Source organism: Adiantum capillus-veneris, chromosome 19 (assembly GCF_014529385.1).
Source record: "Adiantum capillus-veneris isolate H3 chromosome 19, ASM1452938v2, whole genome shotgun sequence".
In the NCBI taxonomy this organism is placed as follows: domain Eukaryota; kingdom Viridiplantae; phylum Streptophyta; class Polypodiopsida; order Polypodiales; family Pteridaceae; genus Adiantum; species Adiantum capillus-veneris.
Genome location: NC_140949.1, coordinates 134,510,695 through 134,529,713, shown reverse-complemented (window position 1 = coordinate 134,529,713; position 19,019 = coordinate 134,510,695). Strand labels below are relative to the sequence as shown.

General features: G+C 44.5%; 3 protein-coding genes across 3 annotated transcripts in view; all 3 read left to right on the top strand.

Moving 5' to 3' along the window:
• The window catches only part of LOC147434908 (single-stranded DNA-binding protein WHY1, chloroplastic-like), a 64,581-nt gene extending 46,672 nt beyond the window's left edge, over positions 1 to 17,909 (top strand). Inside the window, exons 3-8 of the mRNA XM_086491296.1 lie at positions 16,003 to 16,091; positions 16,167 to 16,259; positions 16,780 to 16,874; positions 17,125 to 17,198; positions 17,283 to 17,371; positions 17,485 to 17,909. Of these exons, the coding sequence (XP_086347422.1) occupies positions 16,003 to 16,091; positions 16,167 to 16,259; positions 16,780 to 16,874; positions 17,125 to 17,198; positions 17,283 to 17,371; positions 17,485 to 17,589 (545 nt within the window). The 3' untranslated portion in view covers positions 17,590 to 17,909. The remainder of the gene's footprint in view (positions 1 to 16,002; positions 16,092 to 16,166; positions 16,260 to 16,779; positions 16,875 to 17,124; positions 17,199 to 17,282; positions 17,372 to 17,484) is intronic.
• LOC147434910 (uncharacterized) lies at positions 1,518 to 4,694 on the top strand. Its single transcript, XM_086490670.1, has 2 exons — positions 1,518 to 1,679; positions 3,984 to 4,694. Exons 1-2 carry the CDS (start codon positions 1,518 to 1,520, stop codon positions 4,680 to 4,682), a joined length of 861 nt encoding a protein of 286 aa, XP_086346796.1. The 3' UTR covers positions 4,683 to 4,694.
• On the top strand, positions 5,544 to 7,149 carry LOC147434909 (uncharacterized). Its single transcript, XM_086490050.1, has 3 exons — positions 5,544 to 5,884; positions 6,010 to 6,171; positions 6,261 to 7,149. Exons 1-3 carry the CDS (start codon positions 5,582 to 5,584, stop codon positions 6,315 to 6,317), a joined length of 522 nt encoding a protein of 173 aa, XP_086346176.1. The 5' UTR covers positions 5,544 to 5,581; the 3' UTR covers positions 6,318 to 7,149.
• Positions 17,910 to 19,019: the final 1,110 nt, after the last annotated feature.

Here is a 19,019-nt window from a genome sequence, read left to right as displayed (position 1 = left end):
CGGAGTGACTAATAGAGAGCGGGGAGAGGTAGGGGCCAACCGAGCGGTTTTAATTTGAGTCCAGTGAGTACCGAAAAGACTGGGCCATCTCTTTATTAAAGGGCCACACTTAAGTTAAAAATAAATGAGCTGGGCGGTCACTCAAAAAAAGTCCACTTAAGTGTAAAAGGGTTGAAAAGAAAAAAAAACATTTAATCTGGAGAGCGAAAAACAGTGCCGCCTCAAGAAAAAAAAATGCCGCCCTCGCATTGCTGACCTGCACCGCCTTCGCATGGCCCAACGTGCACCGCCCTCACGCTAACCGCCTGCCCTCTGCATCGCCTGTGCTGCCTGCATCGCCCCTTGTGTGGCGGACTCTGTAGACCAGCGTGATGCCTTTGACATCACCATCTCTGCGCAGCCTTGCTGCCCCCATGCAGCCACGACAGCGTTGCAAGAACTGACGCTTGCCGCCCTACAAGCTCTAAGTAGGCTCAGCTCTTGCTGCACCTATTGCTGGGGCCTCTTCTCGCAAATAAAACTTGGCACAACCACCCTGAATATGAGCCTGTTCCGGGTATAGCTAAATGGCAGCACCTGGTTAAACCACCATTCCCCAAACACAAGACCACATAATTTTTTTCTCTCATCTCCATTACTTGCAAAACATACTCCATAATAAACAAGGCGTTCTCACCATGACATGCCTACGGAGGGTGCTGCCATGTCATCAGGGTGGCAGCTCCCGAGGATACCGTCAAGCACATATAGCTTTCAAAGAGGACAAAAAGACACACCAAGCATCCATATAATTGCTACTGACAATCAACATCCCACACACGAAAACCTGCGAGAAAAAACTCACCAAGTTTTCACCACTAATGGGCATGTGCCTCCCTTGCCGTCCTCTCTCGCTAGTAGCGTCCCATACCACCTTATACGAGAGTTGGGAGAGCCTGTCAAGTTGGGCCATCACGGTCTGTAAGGTGCAGCGGAATGAATGTTGTATTTTCTCAAGATTAGTGATCTTTATTGCTCAAGGTTCCTTTTAGTTCTTAGGGGGAGAGAGAGCTTTCCGTCTTATGGAGAGTGCTGTGATCACGAACAAAGTGAGTGGATATTGTGCGTGCACGTGAATGAGACTGAGAGAAGGAGAGAAGAGATACGACACCGAGAGGTTGTAAAACCCTCCTCCGAAGGCCCCACTCTCGTCGGCGAGAGTGGTCTAATCTTTGATTGCACAAAGATGTACAATGCGTATGCAATGGGACTATGCTGATGACGACGACGGTGACGACGACGGCTACTTACGCTGAAATCTGTGATCTTCTTGGTGGCTGAAAGTGACTGTTTCTCGCTGGTTTCATGGCTGAAAATGACTGTCTTGGTCGGGGTTGACGGGCTGCTGAAAAACTCTGAGGTATCTGCTCTTTGGCTGCGTTTTTGGAGAGAAACTCTTGGCTGAAAAACGCTGTGACAGCAGGTGTCTTCTTGCTGAAAATGACTGTTTTGCAAGCGTTAGTAAACCCTTACCGGCCATGGTTATTCTGCTGCAATTGATGATGAAAACGCTGAACCTGCTGATGTGTTTCCTGGCGTTAGTAAAGGCTGAATTTGCTGCGTTTCTGATGGCTGAAGAGGATGAGGATCTGCAACTGTTGCCTAGCGTTAGTAGCACTTTGGAGCTGCTGCCAGTGAAGGTAAAAACGCTAGGGCAAGATGGACTTGGGATGGCGATAGCAGATTCTGAAAACGCTGATGGAGGGAGATGCCAGTGATGAGGAAAACGCCAATGGATGGAGTAGCCTCGCCAAGGAATTGGGGAGGGTCTTGCTGAGAGAGGGAGGGACACCTGATGCTTGGGGAAGCCTGCTGTGCCTTTGCTCATCTGCCAATTTGTGCTAACTTGGGTTTGCTTATATATTAACTTACCCAATTTGCCCTACTGAGTACCCAACAAAAGTCACTTAATAAATAAGTGAAAAATGTTAAAAATAGGGAAAAATGGGATACAGTCATATGAAAAATCCCCAAACTGACTCTGACGGAATCTGATGAAAATGCTTATGCTTATGCAGTGTGCAACCAGAGGATATGCATCTACACTGAGTGACTGGGCATGCACGGTCTACGAATAGACTCACAAAAGTGCCAGATCGCTTCTAATCTAACTTGACTGGACTTGACGGAAACCCTACTATGGTGTAGCTTGTCCACGGACACATAGGGTTGGGATGTGTCACGTGACACGGCCTCATGAGCTCCTGTGGGTTTGTGCACGTCGCCATGTCGTGCATCCGAGCAGATTACTAAATACGTTGCTGGCAGTCATGGTCTGAGATTTGGAATGAATTTTTTTGTGATTGATTTGATTTGTCATGTGATGACATGTGATGTGATGTGACGTGACTTTTGTACAAGTGTTGGATTTGTATCGTCTAGTGCGTCGGTACTTAGAGTCAGTGTCTACTGAACTGCTTTATGGCTTATGTCTGATTTTGCAGGCGTAATCGAGGGCGATTACAATTCTTTCAAGAGGGGGGTATGTCACAAAATGATGACGTGGCAACTGTCAGAGTGAACAGCGGAAGGTGGAGAGAGAGAGAGAGAGAGAGAGAGAGAGAGAGAGAGAGAGAGAGAGAGAATGGCGATGGACACACAAGAGACAGATGGAAAAGGTTGGCAAGCCCGGATAACTCCAAATGGCAAAACTGTTGTGTATAAGATGGCAAGATGAATGGGAGAATGCATCCCTCCCCCTCCTATATATAGGAGAATAGGGAATAGGTAGGGCAAACCAGAAGCCCCAACGACCATGCACAAAAAACCCATAAACGAGGAAAAAATGAAAAAGGACCAGAATAGGTCTGGTTGGGCAAAGTGTTGAGCAAAACCCTAAATGTGCCTGAAGATCTCTGTCCAGCAGGTGTACGGGTGGTCAACCCACAACCAAGGGCTAGTTCACGTGATGTGTGTGAAGCCTGTAAGCAGGGTGCGAAGCATCTGGAGATGAAGAATCTAACACCCCCCCTCAACGACAGATGCGGAGTCGTTGAGGAAGAAGATGCAACACGCCTGGTAAATCTGGATTGTGAAAAGAAGAAGCGTTAGCCAAACAAAAAACGACAAACCGTCCAACACCAATGTGATGATGACCGAAGCTAGGTCAGGCTGATCAAGTCGCACAAGGAAGCTGATGGAGAGGCTAACAACAGAACAAGGAAGCTGAAGAGGATATATGAGGGAAAGATGACAGATGAGCAGAGAGCTCATCGGTGGAGGTAAGCAGAAGAGAGAGAGAGACGGAAGAGAGATAACCCCCCCTGTGAGCTCATCAGTGGAGGTAAGCAGAAGAGAGAGACGGAAGAGAGATAACCCCCTGTGAAGCAGAGCACTCTGACACAAAAGGATAGAAGGCCAAGGTGGTAAATGTCACAAGATGGGCACCACGTGCCAATAGAAAAGAATAGACTGAATAGACTTTTAGCACTTCAATAACAACTGAATTGAGAGAGAGAGAGAGAGAGAGAGAGAGAGAGAGAGAGAGAGAGAGAGAGAGAGAGAGAGAGAGAGAGAGAGAGACGACACGCGACATCAGGGTAGAATCCGTACGTACGTACGGTACCATTCCGTACGGTACAACCGTGCGGTACGGTACAGTACGTATCGTACGGTACAGTACGACATTAAAAAAATTTGGGCGTTTTTTGCTCGGACAAATTCCGCTAGGGAGCGCTTTCAGTTGGGCTTATTAGTGTGAAGGGGGGGAAGCCTTAGGCTTTTTTAATCGACCACTGTAGCAAAAGAGTCTCTGTTCTGTTACAGAGAAGTCTGTAGAGCAGTGCACAGAGTCCTGCAGAGCCGAGCTACGCGCGTGAAAAGGTACTGTTTCTGCCACCATGCACTCCGTACTCTTCTCGCACTCCGTACTCCTCATGTGTGTGCACTCTTTGCATTTGCAATGTGCAGGATTCATTATGCCGCGTAAAACCAACCCCAACTAGTCGCTCCACACCAATGTTTTGAGCATCATCACAACCGCTTCTCAGCAAGGTTCTGGCACACGCTTATGGCAATGCAAGTATTGTGGGGACCAATACACCAGCACTATTACGCGAGTCAAAAAGCACTTGACGGGCATCGGGTGCACTGATCAGATTGGTGCATGTGAGAAAATACCACCACCTTTGAGGGAGCAGCTTATTCAAGAGTATTTTCCTGTTGGTGCTCCTGCTTTGAGAGGTGCTCCCAGTACACAGGATGCTTTACATGATGCTTTTATTGGAGAGCTGGAGTCTTTAGGTGCGGAGACAGAGGTTGGAGGAGGTTCGGCCTCCATGCAACCCCCTACTTCCAGGAAGAGAGCACGTGTTGGTGGCGAAGGTGAGGATTCCTTGCCACGTGAAAAAGGTACATCTGAAACACCAACGCAGACCACTTTGCCTAGTCGCATCTCTTCTCAGGCTTGGGTGAAAGAGCGTCAGAGGGTGGCAGAGATGGAGATATGTCGCACTCTTATTGAGTGCAACATATCTTTCAATGTTTTGCGCACAGATCAGTGGAAAAGAATGGTAAAAGCCATTGCACAGGTGGGGCCTACTGAGACATGGACAGGTCTTGATTACACAAAGATGCGCACCACTATGTTAGATGAACAAAAGGCCTTAATTGACAAGGCACTTACGCCTGTGAAAGCTGGATAGAAGGAGTTTGGATGCACCATTATCTCAGATGGTTGGGCAGACATATGCAGACGACACATAATCAATATCCTTGTGTCTTCTGCTTTGGGCACCTATTTCTTGCGTGCTGTGGATGCAGGAAAAGCAAGGAAAAAGATCACGGCTGAGTTTATTTTTGGTCACATCAAAACAACCATAGAAGAGGTTGGCAAGGAGAATGTTGTGCAGGTGGTGACAGATAATGCAGCTAATTGCAAGGCAATGGGATTTATGGTGGAGCAACAGTTTCCTGGCATAGTGTGGACTCCATGTGCTGCACATTGTTTGGATTTGCTCATGGAGGATATTGGCAAACTTTCATGGGTGCAGCCCATAGTTGCAGATGTAGTCAAGGTCACCACATTCTTTCGCAAGAAACATCAGGCTCTTGCTATCTTCCGCAGCCATAGCACTTTGGATATGGTTCGACCTTCAAAAACCAGGTTTGCCTACATTTACTTGGTTTTACAGAGGCTCTACAAACTTAGAGATCCACTACTACAGATAGTGGTGGATCCAAAATGGCGAGGCATGTCAAGATCGCAGGATGAATCTACAAAATACTTGCAGAGGCGGATCCTTGATGAGAGCTTTTGGCAGGAAGTGCACGCTCTTTCAGAGGCACTCAAGCCAGTCTACGTCCTTCTTCGATTGACGGATATGGAGGGATCGACCTTGGGACTAGTCTATCATCTGTTTATGCAGATGAAAGACCACGTTTCCAAATGCGATCTGTTGACTATTGATCGGTAAGGGTTCCTCATGTTCTAATGGTTGTCTGTTTTAATCATCAAGTCTAAGTTATAACTTGTATTGACAAGTTGTTTTGATATTTCAGCCAATCAGATTTATTGGGATGTGTTGAGAGCCGCTGGACTTTCATGAGCCGTTCCATACATGCGATGGCTGCCATGCTTCATCCTCTCTGCAGGTCGCCAGAGCTATGGAGTGATACCTTGCTTAGCACAAAACAATCAGAGTATGTTGGGCTCATGTTTTCAGAGGATGATCAGCTTGGGATAGACAAGGAATTCACCAACTACATGAATGGCATTGGCGCTTCTTTCACGAGAGCAGTTTCTTTGAGGAAGGAAGCCACAAAGTATCCTTTGACGTGGTGGCACTCGTATGGGAGAGTTGGTCTTCCCAACCTCTCACGCATTGCTCTTCGTATCCTTTCTCAGGTTAGGAAACTGCCATCCATGATTACATTGTATATATCATTTTAAACTTCTAACTTCATCTTTATATTACTTGACACTTGTCACTCTCTTGCTGATGATTGCGCTCTTGCTTGAGCACTGAGCAGGATTGCTCGGCTGGAGCATGTGAGCGCAATTGGAGTGCTTACTCTCCCATACACACGAAGATTCGAAATCGCCTTAGCACTTCTCAGTTGGAGAAGTTTGTGTATTGCAGAGCCAACATGAGGCTCGTGCGGAGTTACCATTCTTTGGGGCAACCCAAACAGGTAATTATCTTGATGTTGGCCACTGTAAACTCAACCTGCAAGCATATGCCATAAATAAGTCAGTTTAACTTTATTTTACTCTTCAACAGGTTGATGCGACAGAGCTGAAAATGGTAGATGATCCTAGACCAGAGGAGGTGGATTGATAGATTAGAGACGAGCAAGAGCAGATTCTCAGAGAGCTGCATAGAGAGCTCGAGAGCGTGGATCGTTGTGTGACTAGATCACGTGCACGAGCTCTTAGCCTTCCTCTACGCACGGTGGGAGGAGATCCAGACACTGTGAGACGAGAGAGTATTCGCAGGGGGAAGCTTCCTATTCGCTTCATTCGCAGGCGAGCGAATGAAGCTGTCCGGCTCATCCATGCAGAGATTGCTGATATGCTCGAGGAGGCTTGTGGTGCAGAGGTGCTTGTACCAGAGTTGACATATGGTGAGCCTGACCCTGAGTTTGATGAGGAGGGCAATGTCCTTGACTTTCTCTCTACCGACGATTCATCTTCCGCATCTGACACAGACTTTTGAGGCCGCACGTCTTAGTGCACACTGGTGACTACATGCTTTGGAGGACAGGCTGCAGTAGACTTTTATTGTTATTATGACATTGTAGTATTTCACAGTACTTTGTTTTGGATCTTGATTCAGTTTGTATGGTATATGCCGACTTCTGGCTGATGCCATGGACATGATGTTTGTAGTTGTTATTTGGTTTTATGATTTATGGTCATTGGTTTTCTCATTGAGTATTGAATCTTGAGTCATTAAGTTTTTTGATCAATATGTTCATTTTAAGCATTGCATTGTTAATGAGGCTGAATTTTGAAAGGTCTGTGAACTTAAATTTAGTGTAATTGTCTTTTTTTACAAATGGTACGTACCTTTCACGTACCTAAAGGTTGGTTCAGTACGGAAGTACGTTCCGTACGTACCTAAACCGTACCGTACACTACGTACCTTTCCACCTTGCGCGACATGCGAAACGGAGTGGCGGAATTCCACCCCAGAGAGTATTGGCCCCAAACCTTGGCGCCCCTTTCGGTATTTCTTTATATTGCATCAACACAGTACAAGCTGGTACTCCAGACTCTGCACCTTCTCCAAGAAGCATGCCAGAGAATGGCCAAAAAGTGATCTCGATCATAAGAGGGAAGAAGGTGGTGGATGAAACTAGAGGGTGAAGCCATCGGCCTGTGAAGGGCTAGAGATGGCGGTGGCAGACTTCTATCGAGAAGCCGTCCCATCCTCAGGATTTGAATCCTTCTTGCGGTCCCATCGTCGTTTATAACATTTTGTTGCAAAATGATCTTTCTTTCCACAGTAGGTACAAGTAATGTCAAGGCGAGAAGGTGTACAACCAAGTCCAGACTGTCCACGAGCACTACCACCCCTACTGGATGTAGAAACAAATGCAGTAGAATCCGCAGAGGCGTCTGAGGTGGCTCTGTCTAGAATGCGCGAAGCTATCTGCTGCACAACGGGTAAGAGCTCCTCCCAAGTGATAGGAGTAGGGCGCATGGAGGTAGTAAGTGACTGGAACAAGGAATCATAAGTGTCGGGAAGCTTGAGTAGCAACCGAGTTTCCATGCCCTCGGAAGAGATCTGGTGACCACAAGCTGCTAGCTCACCACGAAGCAGAAGCATGCGGGATATGAAGTCCTGGATAGTCGAAAATGATGAGACCCTGTAAGTCCATCAAAGTCTTCTCCAGAGCGAGGATCCTTCCGGGTGTCTTCGCCTCATACAAGTTGCAAAGGAAACCCCATACCTCATGTGCAGTGGTGTGAGAGCCTAAAGGCGTCAACATGCTATCCACACAGTTGATGAGTAAGAAAGAGTAAACTCTGCGATGGTTCAGATTCCTTTGATCCACCATAGCCTGTAACCACAATATCTGATCCGCCAGAAGTAGTACCATGAGAAGAAGTAGATGAGGAGCGAGCACGTGTAACTACAGAAGAAGTGATAACTGATGATGTCGATGTAGGAGCACAAGATGCAGGAGCAAGGCTGGGACACACGGCATTGGCAATATCGGTAAGCCAATCCCAAAGGTCAAACTGTCTAAGCATCACCATGATCTTCATCTTCCAGACGACAAAGTTGGAGCCGTCAAGCTTTACCGGGAGGAAAGATGGACATTGCTGGGAGTGTTGCCATAGATAAAAAATCAGCAGAGAAGTCTTGTGTGTAAAATGAGAAGCAAAGGTGAGGATAGGATCGGAAAACCACGTCGGATAGAACGCCAAAAGACCGCGAAGTAGAGGGTAAGTGATGGGAGAGGCAAGGGAAACCCGAAGGGATGCCGATGTAGCAAAGTCGAGGAGCTGTCCAAACCCGAAATCGCAGCCAAAGGGAGCTCGAAACACTGCGAGAATGTAGGGGTTTGAGCAAAAACGCCAGGTGATGAACACCGGATGCCGAGGTTGGTAGGTGAGGGTTAGGCGGCAAACCCGAAACGGGAAAATGCTTGTAAATGTGCCAAGTGGCAAATTTTCATGCACTTGCCTCATGCAGAAAAATGGGCGCTGAATTTTAAGCTGGGAGGAGGCCTCATTTGGTTTTTGTCACAGGTTAAGAGCTATGGAGTGCTTTCTTTCCCTCCCATGTACAGAGTGGTGCTAGGAGTGATGCCCTGCACGCTACACACTCCTCTATATGCAGTTATGTGATGCCCCACAAGAGGGCTCTTCATTTGATTGATGTAGAGCTGTGTGGGTTCATGCTTTTGTGCTGAGGCAAGAGCCTCCTTGAGCAGGAACAGGGGTAGCTAGCTACTACTCCAAAGCAGGCACCGGTGAGGGTCATAACCTCACCGTACAGGTGCAAATTCAGCACTGTGTATGCGCAGAAAATTGACTGTTTTTCAGCCATATGGATGCCAGAACCTTTGGGAATCGTGCCCCATTGGCAGAGAACAGTTCGGGGACTGTTTAGGGCTGGAAACATGGCAAAAACCAGTAAATACAACGACCTGAATTTACTGTTTTTGGGCAGGAATCAGAGGGTATACACCAGTGGAAGTGAGTTCCAGCAGGGGAATTGGTTTCGCGCAAGTTTTGGGGCTGTTATGTTGCCGAAATTTGGGCAAATCAAGTAGTATCTAGCGGGATACATGTAAAGGATTCCCAAGACTCTACTTTGTAATTTACCTTCCCAAAGAATAAAGAAATATTGAAAGGGGCGCCAATTTTGGGGCCTACAGGTTGTCGGCGTCTGCTCGGGGCGTTCTAGCTTCTGAGCCGTGTGTGTATTCAAGTGTTAATTCCCGTCGCAGGTTCTCTTTGCAAAGTGCTCTATGTGTGTGTCTAAAGTAAAGAATTTCCGGTGAAAGCCAACGCCTACCGCCCTATGGGCCGGTTCCAGAATTCCAGAGAAAGAGGAATGAGATGATAGTGTGTCTTAGGGTTCCGATGATTGACACTGACGTGCCAATGGATAGGGGAAGTGAAAGACGCTACCCGTAGGTCCCAGGGCACAAGGAAGAAAGGAAAAAGGGAATCAATTGGTAGATCAGAACATTCCCCAAACCTAGGATAAGATTTTTTGAAGTAGATCAGTATGATCTAGATCTGAATACTGCTTTTGCCAAGGTGCACGAGGCTCTTGAGAAGTCTCAAGCATGGCTTCAGAAAGTAGCCCACACGATTCGATGCGATTTGCAACTGCAGGAACATGATTTGGGTGCTCTTCAAGCATTAACTATGAAATGGATGGAGGAGGAGGACGTAGTAGATACTCCTTGGATACTAGAACTTTACCTTGATATTTTCGGTCTAAGCTTTGTCTATTCCGAAAGATCCCGGACATCAGCAGGGTTGAATCTGGTGCAGTCGGGATTGCACAAGAGGGGAGTTACTTCACTCCTTTGTCGCAGATTACCTAGATATGATTAAAGTCAGTGATTTTTTATTAAATTTCAAGGATACATAACGGCTGGTTAGTATTCTGCTGGATGACTTTATGTGATAAGTACACGACAGTGCTTAAGTTGAAAATTTCTATAGACATGATCGCAATATGAGATTAGTTAATGCTGGCACTTATGGTTTGAGATTCAGAATGAATTTTCCTGTGATTGATTTGTCGTGTGATGTGTTGTGATGTTATGTGCAGTGACGTGACTATCGTCTTTGTCCAAGTGCTAGATGTGTTGTGTCTAGTGCGTCGGTACTTAGAGTCGGTGTTTGCTCAAATGGTTTAAGGCCTCCGTTTGTTTTGTAGGCGTAATCGAGGACGATTACCATTCTTTCAAGAGGTGGGTATGTCACAAAATGATGACGTGGGATGACCCTACGGACATAATTGCTGATGTGGACAGACTGCTGACATAGCCATGTACGAACTGCTGATGTGGACAAACCGTACAGACTGTTGACACGGCCACTGCACGGACTGCTGACGTGGCAGCAGTACAGACATCCGCTTTTTGCGTTGGCATGTTGACGTGGGAGGTTGTACAGTGTACGGATTTCCGTGAATCACGCTGGCTGTTGTTTGGCTTTTTTTGGAGCCAGTTGCTTTTTGGGTTGAATGCTTTTGAGTTACAAGCTTTTGGGGCTCTGCTTTTGTCATCCCTTCTAATGTTTATAAGGAGCCCTTGGGGCCTCACTCTGCAAAGCATCTGAACGCAGAGTTTAAGAGCAGAGGTCCCTCTGGAGTTGTACTTTGCAATGATTAATGAAAACTAAATACCGAAAGGGGCGCCAGACTTTGGGACCAATATCTCTGGGCACGGAACTCCGTCAGGCCGTCTCTCTCTCTCTCTCTCTCTCTCTCTCTCTCTCTCTCTCAAAGTTCAGTGTTTCTGTTAGTGTGTTGCTATTGATTTTCTCGCTTGGAGTGTCCAAGCCGGTTACAAAGGGGCGCCAGTCTTTGGGGCCTACAGGGTGTCATTGTTTGCTTGGGAGCGCTCTAGCTACCAAGCTGTGTTTTCTTTTGAGGTGTTAATTTTAGTCACAGGTTTATTCATGAAGTTTTCCTTTTTGTTGTAAAGTTCAAGTGAAGTATTCAGGTGAAAGCGAAAGTCTACTGGCCTACGTGCCTGTTTCATGGTTCTGTCGTCGGGACAAAATCTTTTTTTCCTTAAAGAGTGAGCGTTGGTTGGTTTGCGGCGAAGGCATAGCATAGGAACTTGGAATTACACTATGGTTGATAGGACAAACGATGCCAGAGAAGAGGGGTCCTCTTCGCAAGAGAGATAGGCTATTCCTCCAGTGTTCGAGGTTGGTGAGAGTTCATGACCACCCCTGTCTTTACTTTTTGTTGAGTTAAATGCTCCACAAGGTCAAGGGTATATGATTGGGCAACTAGACGAGAATGTGTTCGGGACACTATTGGTTGCTGATGTGAATGTGTTCTCTCGGTTGATGCAGAATCCTAGGTTTATGGAATATCTGCAAGCGCCGCCAGTGCCACAACAGACAAGGCCACCGTCTTATGCAGTAGAGCCTGTCGAGGCTCAAGCCCAGGTCCCTTGTGCGTCCTAGCAGGGCTGGGTCACAAGTTGCGGAGTCACGTGGGAGTTCCTTTTGTCCATGAACAGGTGGTTAGGACACCTATTCCACAGGCTTTACCAGTTCAGTGAGCCACTTTTTAGAGTCTCCATGTTGCATTTAATGGACAGGGAGATCAACAGACACATATGGCACTAGTGACGCAAAATTTCAATGGCCAAGGGGCGCCGATGATCCCTATTATAGTGCCCATGTTGCAGACAATTCCCTATGACAATTTGGGAGCACTGGAAGATCCAAAAGCATACAAAGAAGGTGGTGCAACTGTAAAGTTTGATACTTTTAGCGGCTTTGAGGTTAAGGCAAAGGCTCTTACTTTTCTCCAACAGTTTGATTTTTGTAGGGGAGAATTTTACAGAGGCCTCTAAGGTTAGAAAAGCTTCCACTTTCTTGAAAGGCAATGCGCTTACATGGTGGACGACAGTGTTGACGCAAGGATAGGCACCCGCCACATGGGTATACGTCAAGCAAATGTTTGCATCTGCATGGATCTCAAATGAATTTGAAGCCGATGTCATGACGGATTGGCATCAACTCACTGCGCAAGAGCCTACAAGAGTATCATTGGAGGTTTTGTTAAGCGTTGCTCTCAGTAACCTCCTACAGGTTTGTGCCACTGACAAAGCAGATTGAGAAGTATTGTTGTGGGCTACCTAAATGGCTTCGAGATTACTGTACAAAGAATAGAGTGGCTATCCTCACTCAGCTTATGGAAGTTGCCAACATTGGTCTTGCCTTGTTGAAGGGAGAGGATAGTAGGTTTCTTGGCAACTTGAAAGAGAGTAGGCAAAAGAAAAATTCAGCAAAGAAGCCCGTTGTGAAAGTGACTCCTGAAGCATCCGAGGGGTCAAAAAAGACAAATAAAGGCAAGGACTCAGCCGAAACGTCTGGAGCGTAGGCTAAGAAACAGAAAAGGAAGCCTTTAGTGCGCAAGTCGTTCGAGGAAAAGAAAGTTCTAATGGCTGAGAACAAATGTTTCATATGCAAGCAACTTGGTCACTTTGCTACAGATTGTCCACAAAGAAGAAGACTAGCTGATTCGGATGACAAAGAGGATAGGAAAGGCAAGAAGCCTAAACCCACGGCAAGTCTAGTGCAAGATATGGTGGGTGACATTCCAAGTTTAGATGCCAGTGAGCTATGCAGAGGGTGAGGTAAAGTCAGAGACCAGAAAACACTCATAACTTTTGCTCAACCATTTCAATATACATTGGTGCCCGTTTGAATTCCATACAAAGTGATAACTTTTCTTCCCTTTGGCTGAGATTATCATGCTCAGTTGTTTCTTTACATGCAAGGTCAATACTTAAGGATTGATGGTCTGATTCCGGGGTCCATTGGCCTAAAACTCTTTATGCGATACATAGTGGCTTCGTAGAGTAGCATATAGTCAATCATACTATCCCCATTGTGTTTTTTACATGTAAATCGATCTGTTCGACTCAACAAAGATACACCATTGGCAATGAGCACACCCGTGCTATTGCACAAGTGTACAAGTAACTTTCCATAGTGACCTTGCTCTTTCTCATCCATTGAAGTACGATCATACAAGTGAACTTCCTCCAACTCCCTTGAAATGTATGACATATCAAATTGTTGAGTATCATGTTGCAATGTTTTTGTGCGAGCATTCATATTTCCAAAGACAATAACACACCGCAATGTCTATTTCTAAATCAAAAAATGGTTGCTCTCTATCCCTGCAAGCATAAAAGGGGAATCATGATGAGGAATGTAACAACCGGCTACAAAAATGGATGCTTTTTGAAGTGTCATAACTTTCGTTATACTTAACGTTTGTGCTTGTCATCTTTCACAATTGATGCAAATTTTTCCAATCCTTTCTTAACCATACATGCTACCTCTCCTTGCCCTCTTCATTGCTTGAGATTCTTTGACCACATCAATAAATGTACACTATAATCTTCCAACCCATTAATCTTTTGTGTATCATGCTCTCAAGTTTCAACAAGAAGTATAATATCGGCTTTGCTTGTTAGCTCATCTATGCCAACCCCGCGGGTATCTATTGCAATTCCAAAAGCATACTTTCAATTGTAACTCGGCCTCATAGGTCCTGCATTCCTATTTGCTCGAGGGACTTGCCTCCTCCTTGGACACATTTTCTTCATGAGAGATGTCCTTGTTTTTCTCATTCCTCTCCTCATATGCCTTGCGACACATATTTTGTTGCTTAATAGTGCAATCTTCAGATACAAAACATTTTGTATCTCTCAACTAAATCCAACTATTATGAAGGTTAATCTTTTGTTTGGTCTCATCTGGCATGGTTCATATAATTGGCAATTCTCCTGAATGAGGAGCTTCTTGCTTACCCACTCTATGTGCTCCGTAAACCATAACTCCTAAAATGCCAAAGCGAGTTTTGAAAAAATCTTCGATAACAATGGCAAGAGAAGGTCTCTAGCTTCTCTTCAGGAATTCCACGAATAACAATGTTCTTGGAGCGTCGCTTCTGTTCCTTCAACTCCTCTACATCCACATTCTCAATATTCTTTGTTTGAGCCAGAGCCTGCATGAGGGTGGAATTAGGAACCGCATTGTTACCACATACATCAACCCAAGACTTGCTTCTGCATACATTTTTCATGTCGCATACTTCTTGGCTCATGGTGTCAAATTTCTCCTCTTTCAATATATGGTCATGCTCCACTTTGCTCATTCGCTCCTTCAAGGCATTCAAGTCCACGAGAGCGTTGAGATTCCTTGAATTCCTCTTCAAGTTGCATCAAACATGTTGTTTGCATCTCAAGTGTCTTCTTGAGATTCTCATTCTCAACCACAAGAACCCTTAGCGTGTCATTTCCCATTGCAAGTGCCTGTAAGTCTTCACCTTGCTTGTTTACGGTCTCTTGCAACGATACCAAGTATGCGATGATCAAGGTTTCTCATGTTGTTGGTTGAGTGGTTGTGTTGCTATCTCCACACTTACGAAATTTTGGATCATTTTCGACAATGGTTGTGGACCTTGTTGAAGGAAAAAACCCTTACGAGTGCCGGAAGACATTGTACGTAAAATAAGAGATGAGAGTCAACTTCCCCCAAACCTGCTTAATTCCGAAATGCTACCGCAGAAAAGCCTTCTATAACTCTGATTTTTTTTTGTTTTTTCATCAATGCATAGAGGGCGTCGTGCTCTTTGATTGAGGCTATAGATCACCCAAATCGGAGTTCGGAATTCAGAGAGAGAGAGAGAAATAGAATGAAATGAAATGATATATTAACATCTTCGAAAGGCCAAGATGACCTATAAGACCAAAAAGTTACAGTTGGTGAATCTGGTATCATGTCTGAGTACCGAAATTACAAAGTTACAAAGAACTAACACTAAAACACTAAGGAGAAAGAAAATAAATCTGAAGTTGATTCGGGATTGAGACGAGATACAAGGGGGGTTTGGTGGGTTCAGATGAAATCTCTCATCGGTTGCTGTCGGATCTCATCAACCTCCTCCATGGTCAGTACTCTGGTTGGGCGTCTTGCATGTCGAGCTAGAGTGATCTGTATCTTCTGTTACAGCCTTCTTCGATGGTGGGAGACCCCCCGAGGTCGTGGGCGTCTTGATCTGCCTAGCTCAGTGGCTCGGTCAAGCAGCGTACCTCTAGTATGGGTGGGCTCTGAGATCTGTTGTAATGACTACTCCTCTGGCTCTCCCCTGGCTGGTGTAAAGAAATTTGTGATTTGTCTCTGAGACTGTCTTTCCCTTGATGTCCTCAGCAAGCTCTCCCTAAGTCTGCGTAGCTCTAGTAGGAACAATCCGAGGCATCTCTGATCCTTGTATCTCATGACGAGAGAGAGAGAGAGAGAGAGAGAGAGAGAGAGAGAGAGAGAGAGAGAGAGAGAGAGAGAGAGAGATGAAATGAAATGTTAAATGAACGTCTTCAAAAGGCCAAAGTGACCTATGAGACCAGAAAGTTACAATGTGGTGGATCTGATACAAAGTCAGAGTAACAAAATAACAAACACAACAGAACAAAAATACTAGAGAAGGAAGCGTATGTGGAGCAACACTGGTTTTTCTCTACTTGGCTAACACCCCTGATTCTATTTTATGCTAGGGAGCCGCCTCATTGAAGAGCTAGAAGTACAAATATAGTAACATAGTTTTCATTCAAGTCTTTACGCTACAAAGGCTGTAGGTAACTTAGTTCAAGGTTTGTGGCATCAAACAGAAAGGGGTTTCAGGTGCATGTTACATTGTTCTTTATGGTTAGTGCGTTTGTTTGTGGCTATCATTTTCGTCATGTTAAGTTTGAGTTGTGTGTTTCTGATATGCTTGATCTTTTTGTATTTAGATTTGAAGGTGTTTGCTTCGCATTGTTTTTACAAGGGCAAGGCTGCACTGTCATTTTGCCCTGGACACCCAACCTTTAAGGTCGCTGAGGTTAGCCTCTCTGAAGCCTTGCTTGGGAATCAGTAATAATTTGAAGGTGTCATAAGCCTTTTTATTGACCAACAGGATGGAAGAATTATGTTGATGAAACAGGGCAGCATGTTCTTGGAATTTGCACCATCATCAGGTGTCCGTCAGTACGATTGGACTCAAAAGCAGGTTATTAACTGGCTAACCGAACAGTTTCTATAAATTTTCAAGCAAATCCCCAGTCAAACTCTCAGAGGCCAGGGCATGGATTTTCTTTCATCATGCATGCTTCTTTCTTGACATGTACAAAAGCCTTCCTTCTGATGGTACGGTAGGGTAGTCTTGCGAATGCCAGAGTTAAGTATTGCATGTGACAGCTAAGAGTCCAACAACTATATGTTCCCATGGTTCTATTATCCTCTTATAGCCCGACTGTCTAGTTATTTGAGGAAATTTGTTCCAGACTGTAGGTAGTTTCTCAGGTACCATTTTTGGTGTATGGTTGACCTGGAAGCTTCCCGGAGTCTGGTTCAGCCAGTTGTTAGCGTTGACAATTTGGGTAGCCACAGACTGTCGTTTGCTCCTTAGAAGTGCTTTTCGCAGCCTGTTGTTGATGGCAGCTATTTTTGAATCAAGGCTGAAGGATTGATTTAACACTGTAGAGAGGCAGCTTAATCTTGATTCTTCTTGCTTTTCTGATTGGAGGCAGGTTATGGCTCTATCTGTTGATGAGATGGGGTCCCTAGTGGCGCTGACATCTTCTGAAAGTATTGAATTCTTTCATGATCCCCACTTATTATCAAGGTGCGGAACTGTTTCACCACTTATTGTGGTTTCTTTTGAATATGATCAAGGAGAGTTATTGATTGTATATTCTATGGTTCTTGGGATCACACCTATGTGGTGGTCTGCATATTTTGTACAATTTATCTTCGGGATTGTGCCCTGGAGATGTTTTATTGAATAGAAGGTTCTTGTGTGTGTGTGTGTGTGTGTGTGTGTGTCAGAGAGAGAGAAATGAAATGATATATGAAGGTCTTCAAATGTGTTGCAGTAATGCTGGGAAGGTGAGAAAGTCTTTAAAAGTAGAACCCATGAGTGACAGAAGTGGCTTCTTCTTCAACTTTGGTAAGATCTTAAAATGCTCTTTGGTTGACTTTCTAAGGGTGCACCGTGTTTTGTTCACAACGTGTGCTGTTTTGGTTTACGTAGACATGGCAAACAAGCAAGATAATGTAAGCCTGCACCTCACGGTCCCTGTGACGAAAGGAGAATTTACTGTGATGAGATCATCTTTCAGCGTAAGCTTTTGCATTCTAGTCTGAAGTATCACCACACAATGTGGGTGTTCTTGGCTGTAGTGTAACATCCGCTGCGGTCGTCTAAAAGTGAGTGGTTCTGTTTGGTTTGACAGTACACAATTCCATACCTTATGGGCTGGCACAGCCTTATCAATCCTTCTTCTGCCCAACATGTCAGAAGCAGTCAAGCTAATGCGGATGCAGAGTGGACCAAGTAGGGACAGAACAAGGGTCCATATTCTTTTTGGTGGAATCAAATAGAGATATCCATGGACAACACTTACAGCAACATCATAGTTGCATTGGCCAAAGTTTTGTACAGAAAGATGAGTCTCGGATCCTGTTCCTGTGATACAGCTTGGCACCATGGTGTGGTGGTCTATAATTTTTTTTTTGGTAAGCAGTGCAGAGCTTTTAGTGGTTTTCTCAAGGTGCGAGTTGTTAAAAGTCAGATGGATGAAGCTCCTAAATCTATATTTATGTTATGTAAACGATTCTGCCTCAGCTAATATCAAATTTCGTGCCATAGCTTTCTTCCCACTTGTGTATGGGTGTGTGCGTGTGTGCGAGGAACCGCTTTCTACTGAGATTGCAAAAGCAAGGACATTTGACAAGGAGAGTCACATATGTAACTAGGGCAACAATTCTGCGTCTTTCTTTCACATCGAAAATTGCCTTCATACTCTAGTCTTAATGTCGAGTATTGATAATTCTCTGTTACTACATGCTGGATAAATGCGTTATGTTGCTTTTAACAGTAATGTTTGGATATAACATACAAAATAGAGGTCAATAGCTAATACCTGTTCATTGACTTAGATTAGTACCCTTGCATAGTTGGCTCTAATTATGATCCAAGGATATAGCAATAGGCTTACAATCAGTCATACCATACTTTGATAACATATATTGCCTTAGTTATTGTCATATGCTCTCTTTTATCTATATAATTTTTAACGCCCAAAAAGTAATGCAGCTCTCAAACCCTTCATGTCAAACTTTTGCTTCAAGAGGCTCATTTCTTGTTCAACTTAAGCCTCATTGCCATCAACATCAATTCACTGAAATGGATGCATAGAAGCACAATATCTTTCTCTTTCTTCAACACATACAAGGAGTGATTTGCATCAACCATATAAAAACTAGTAATATGCTAATTGCCTATATTTGCAACAACATTTGATCTTTGTGCAAAAATTGGAGATTTTATCTTTGAACACTGTACCCACATTTTCAACTTGTGTTGCTAGTCTTCTATTCTCTTGTATTCATTTACATATAAACCATTAGAATTGAATCGAATACGACTTGCAAACCTTGCTCAACCATTTGGTCAATACACACCAAGTTCTTTGTAATGTTAGGTACATGCTATCTATGGATGTGCAATAATGCACTCGAATCTACCTACCATACGTTATCACCACATTTGATAGATTTATAGACAATGTTCATCATATGTCTCACAACAATTTTTTTTTTTCTAGTCTACTTAACTCCTACTTATTGTTTTGCTACCTTTTTTGTGGACATTCACACTCAAAACGGTGTTCACTAAAAACACTATGCCATTATTCTACACATTGTTTTTGTGGAAATTTCCTTGACCTCATTAATTTCGAAGTGCCTCTCTACTAATGATTGTTAA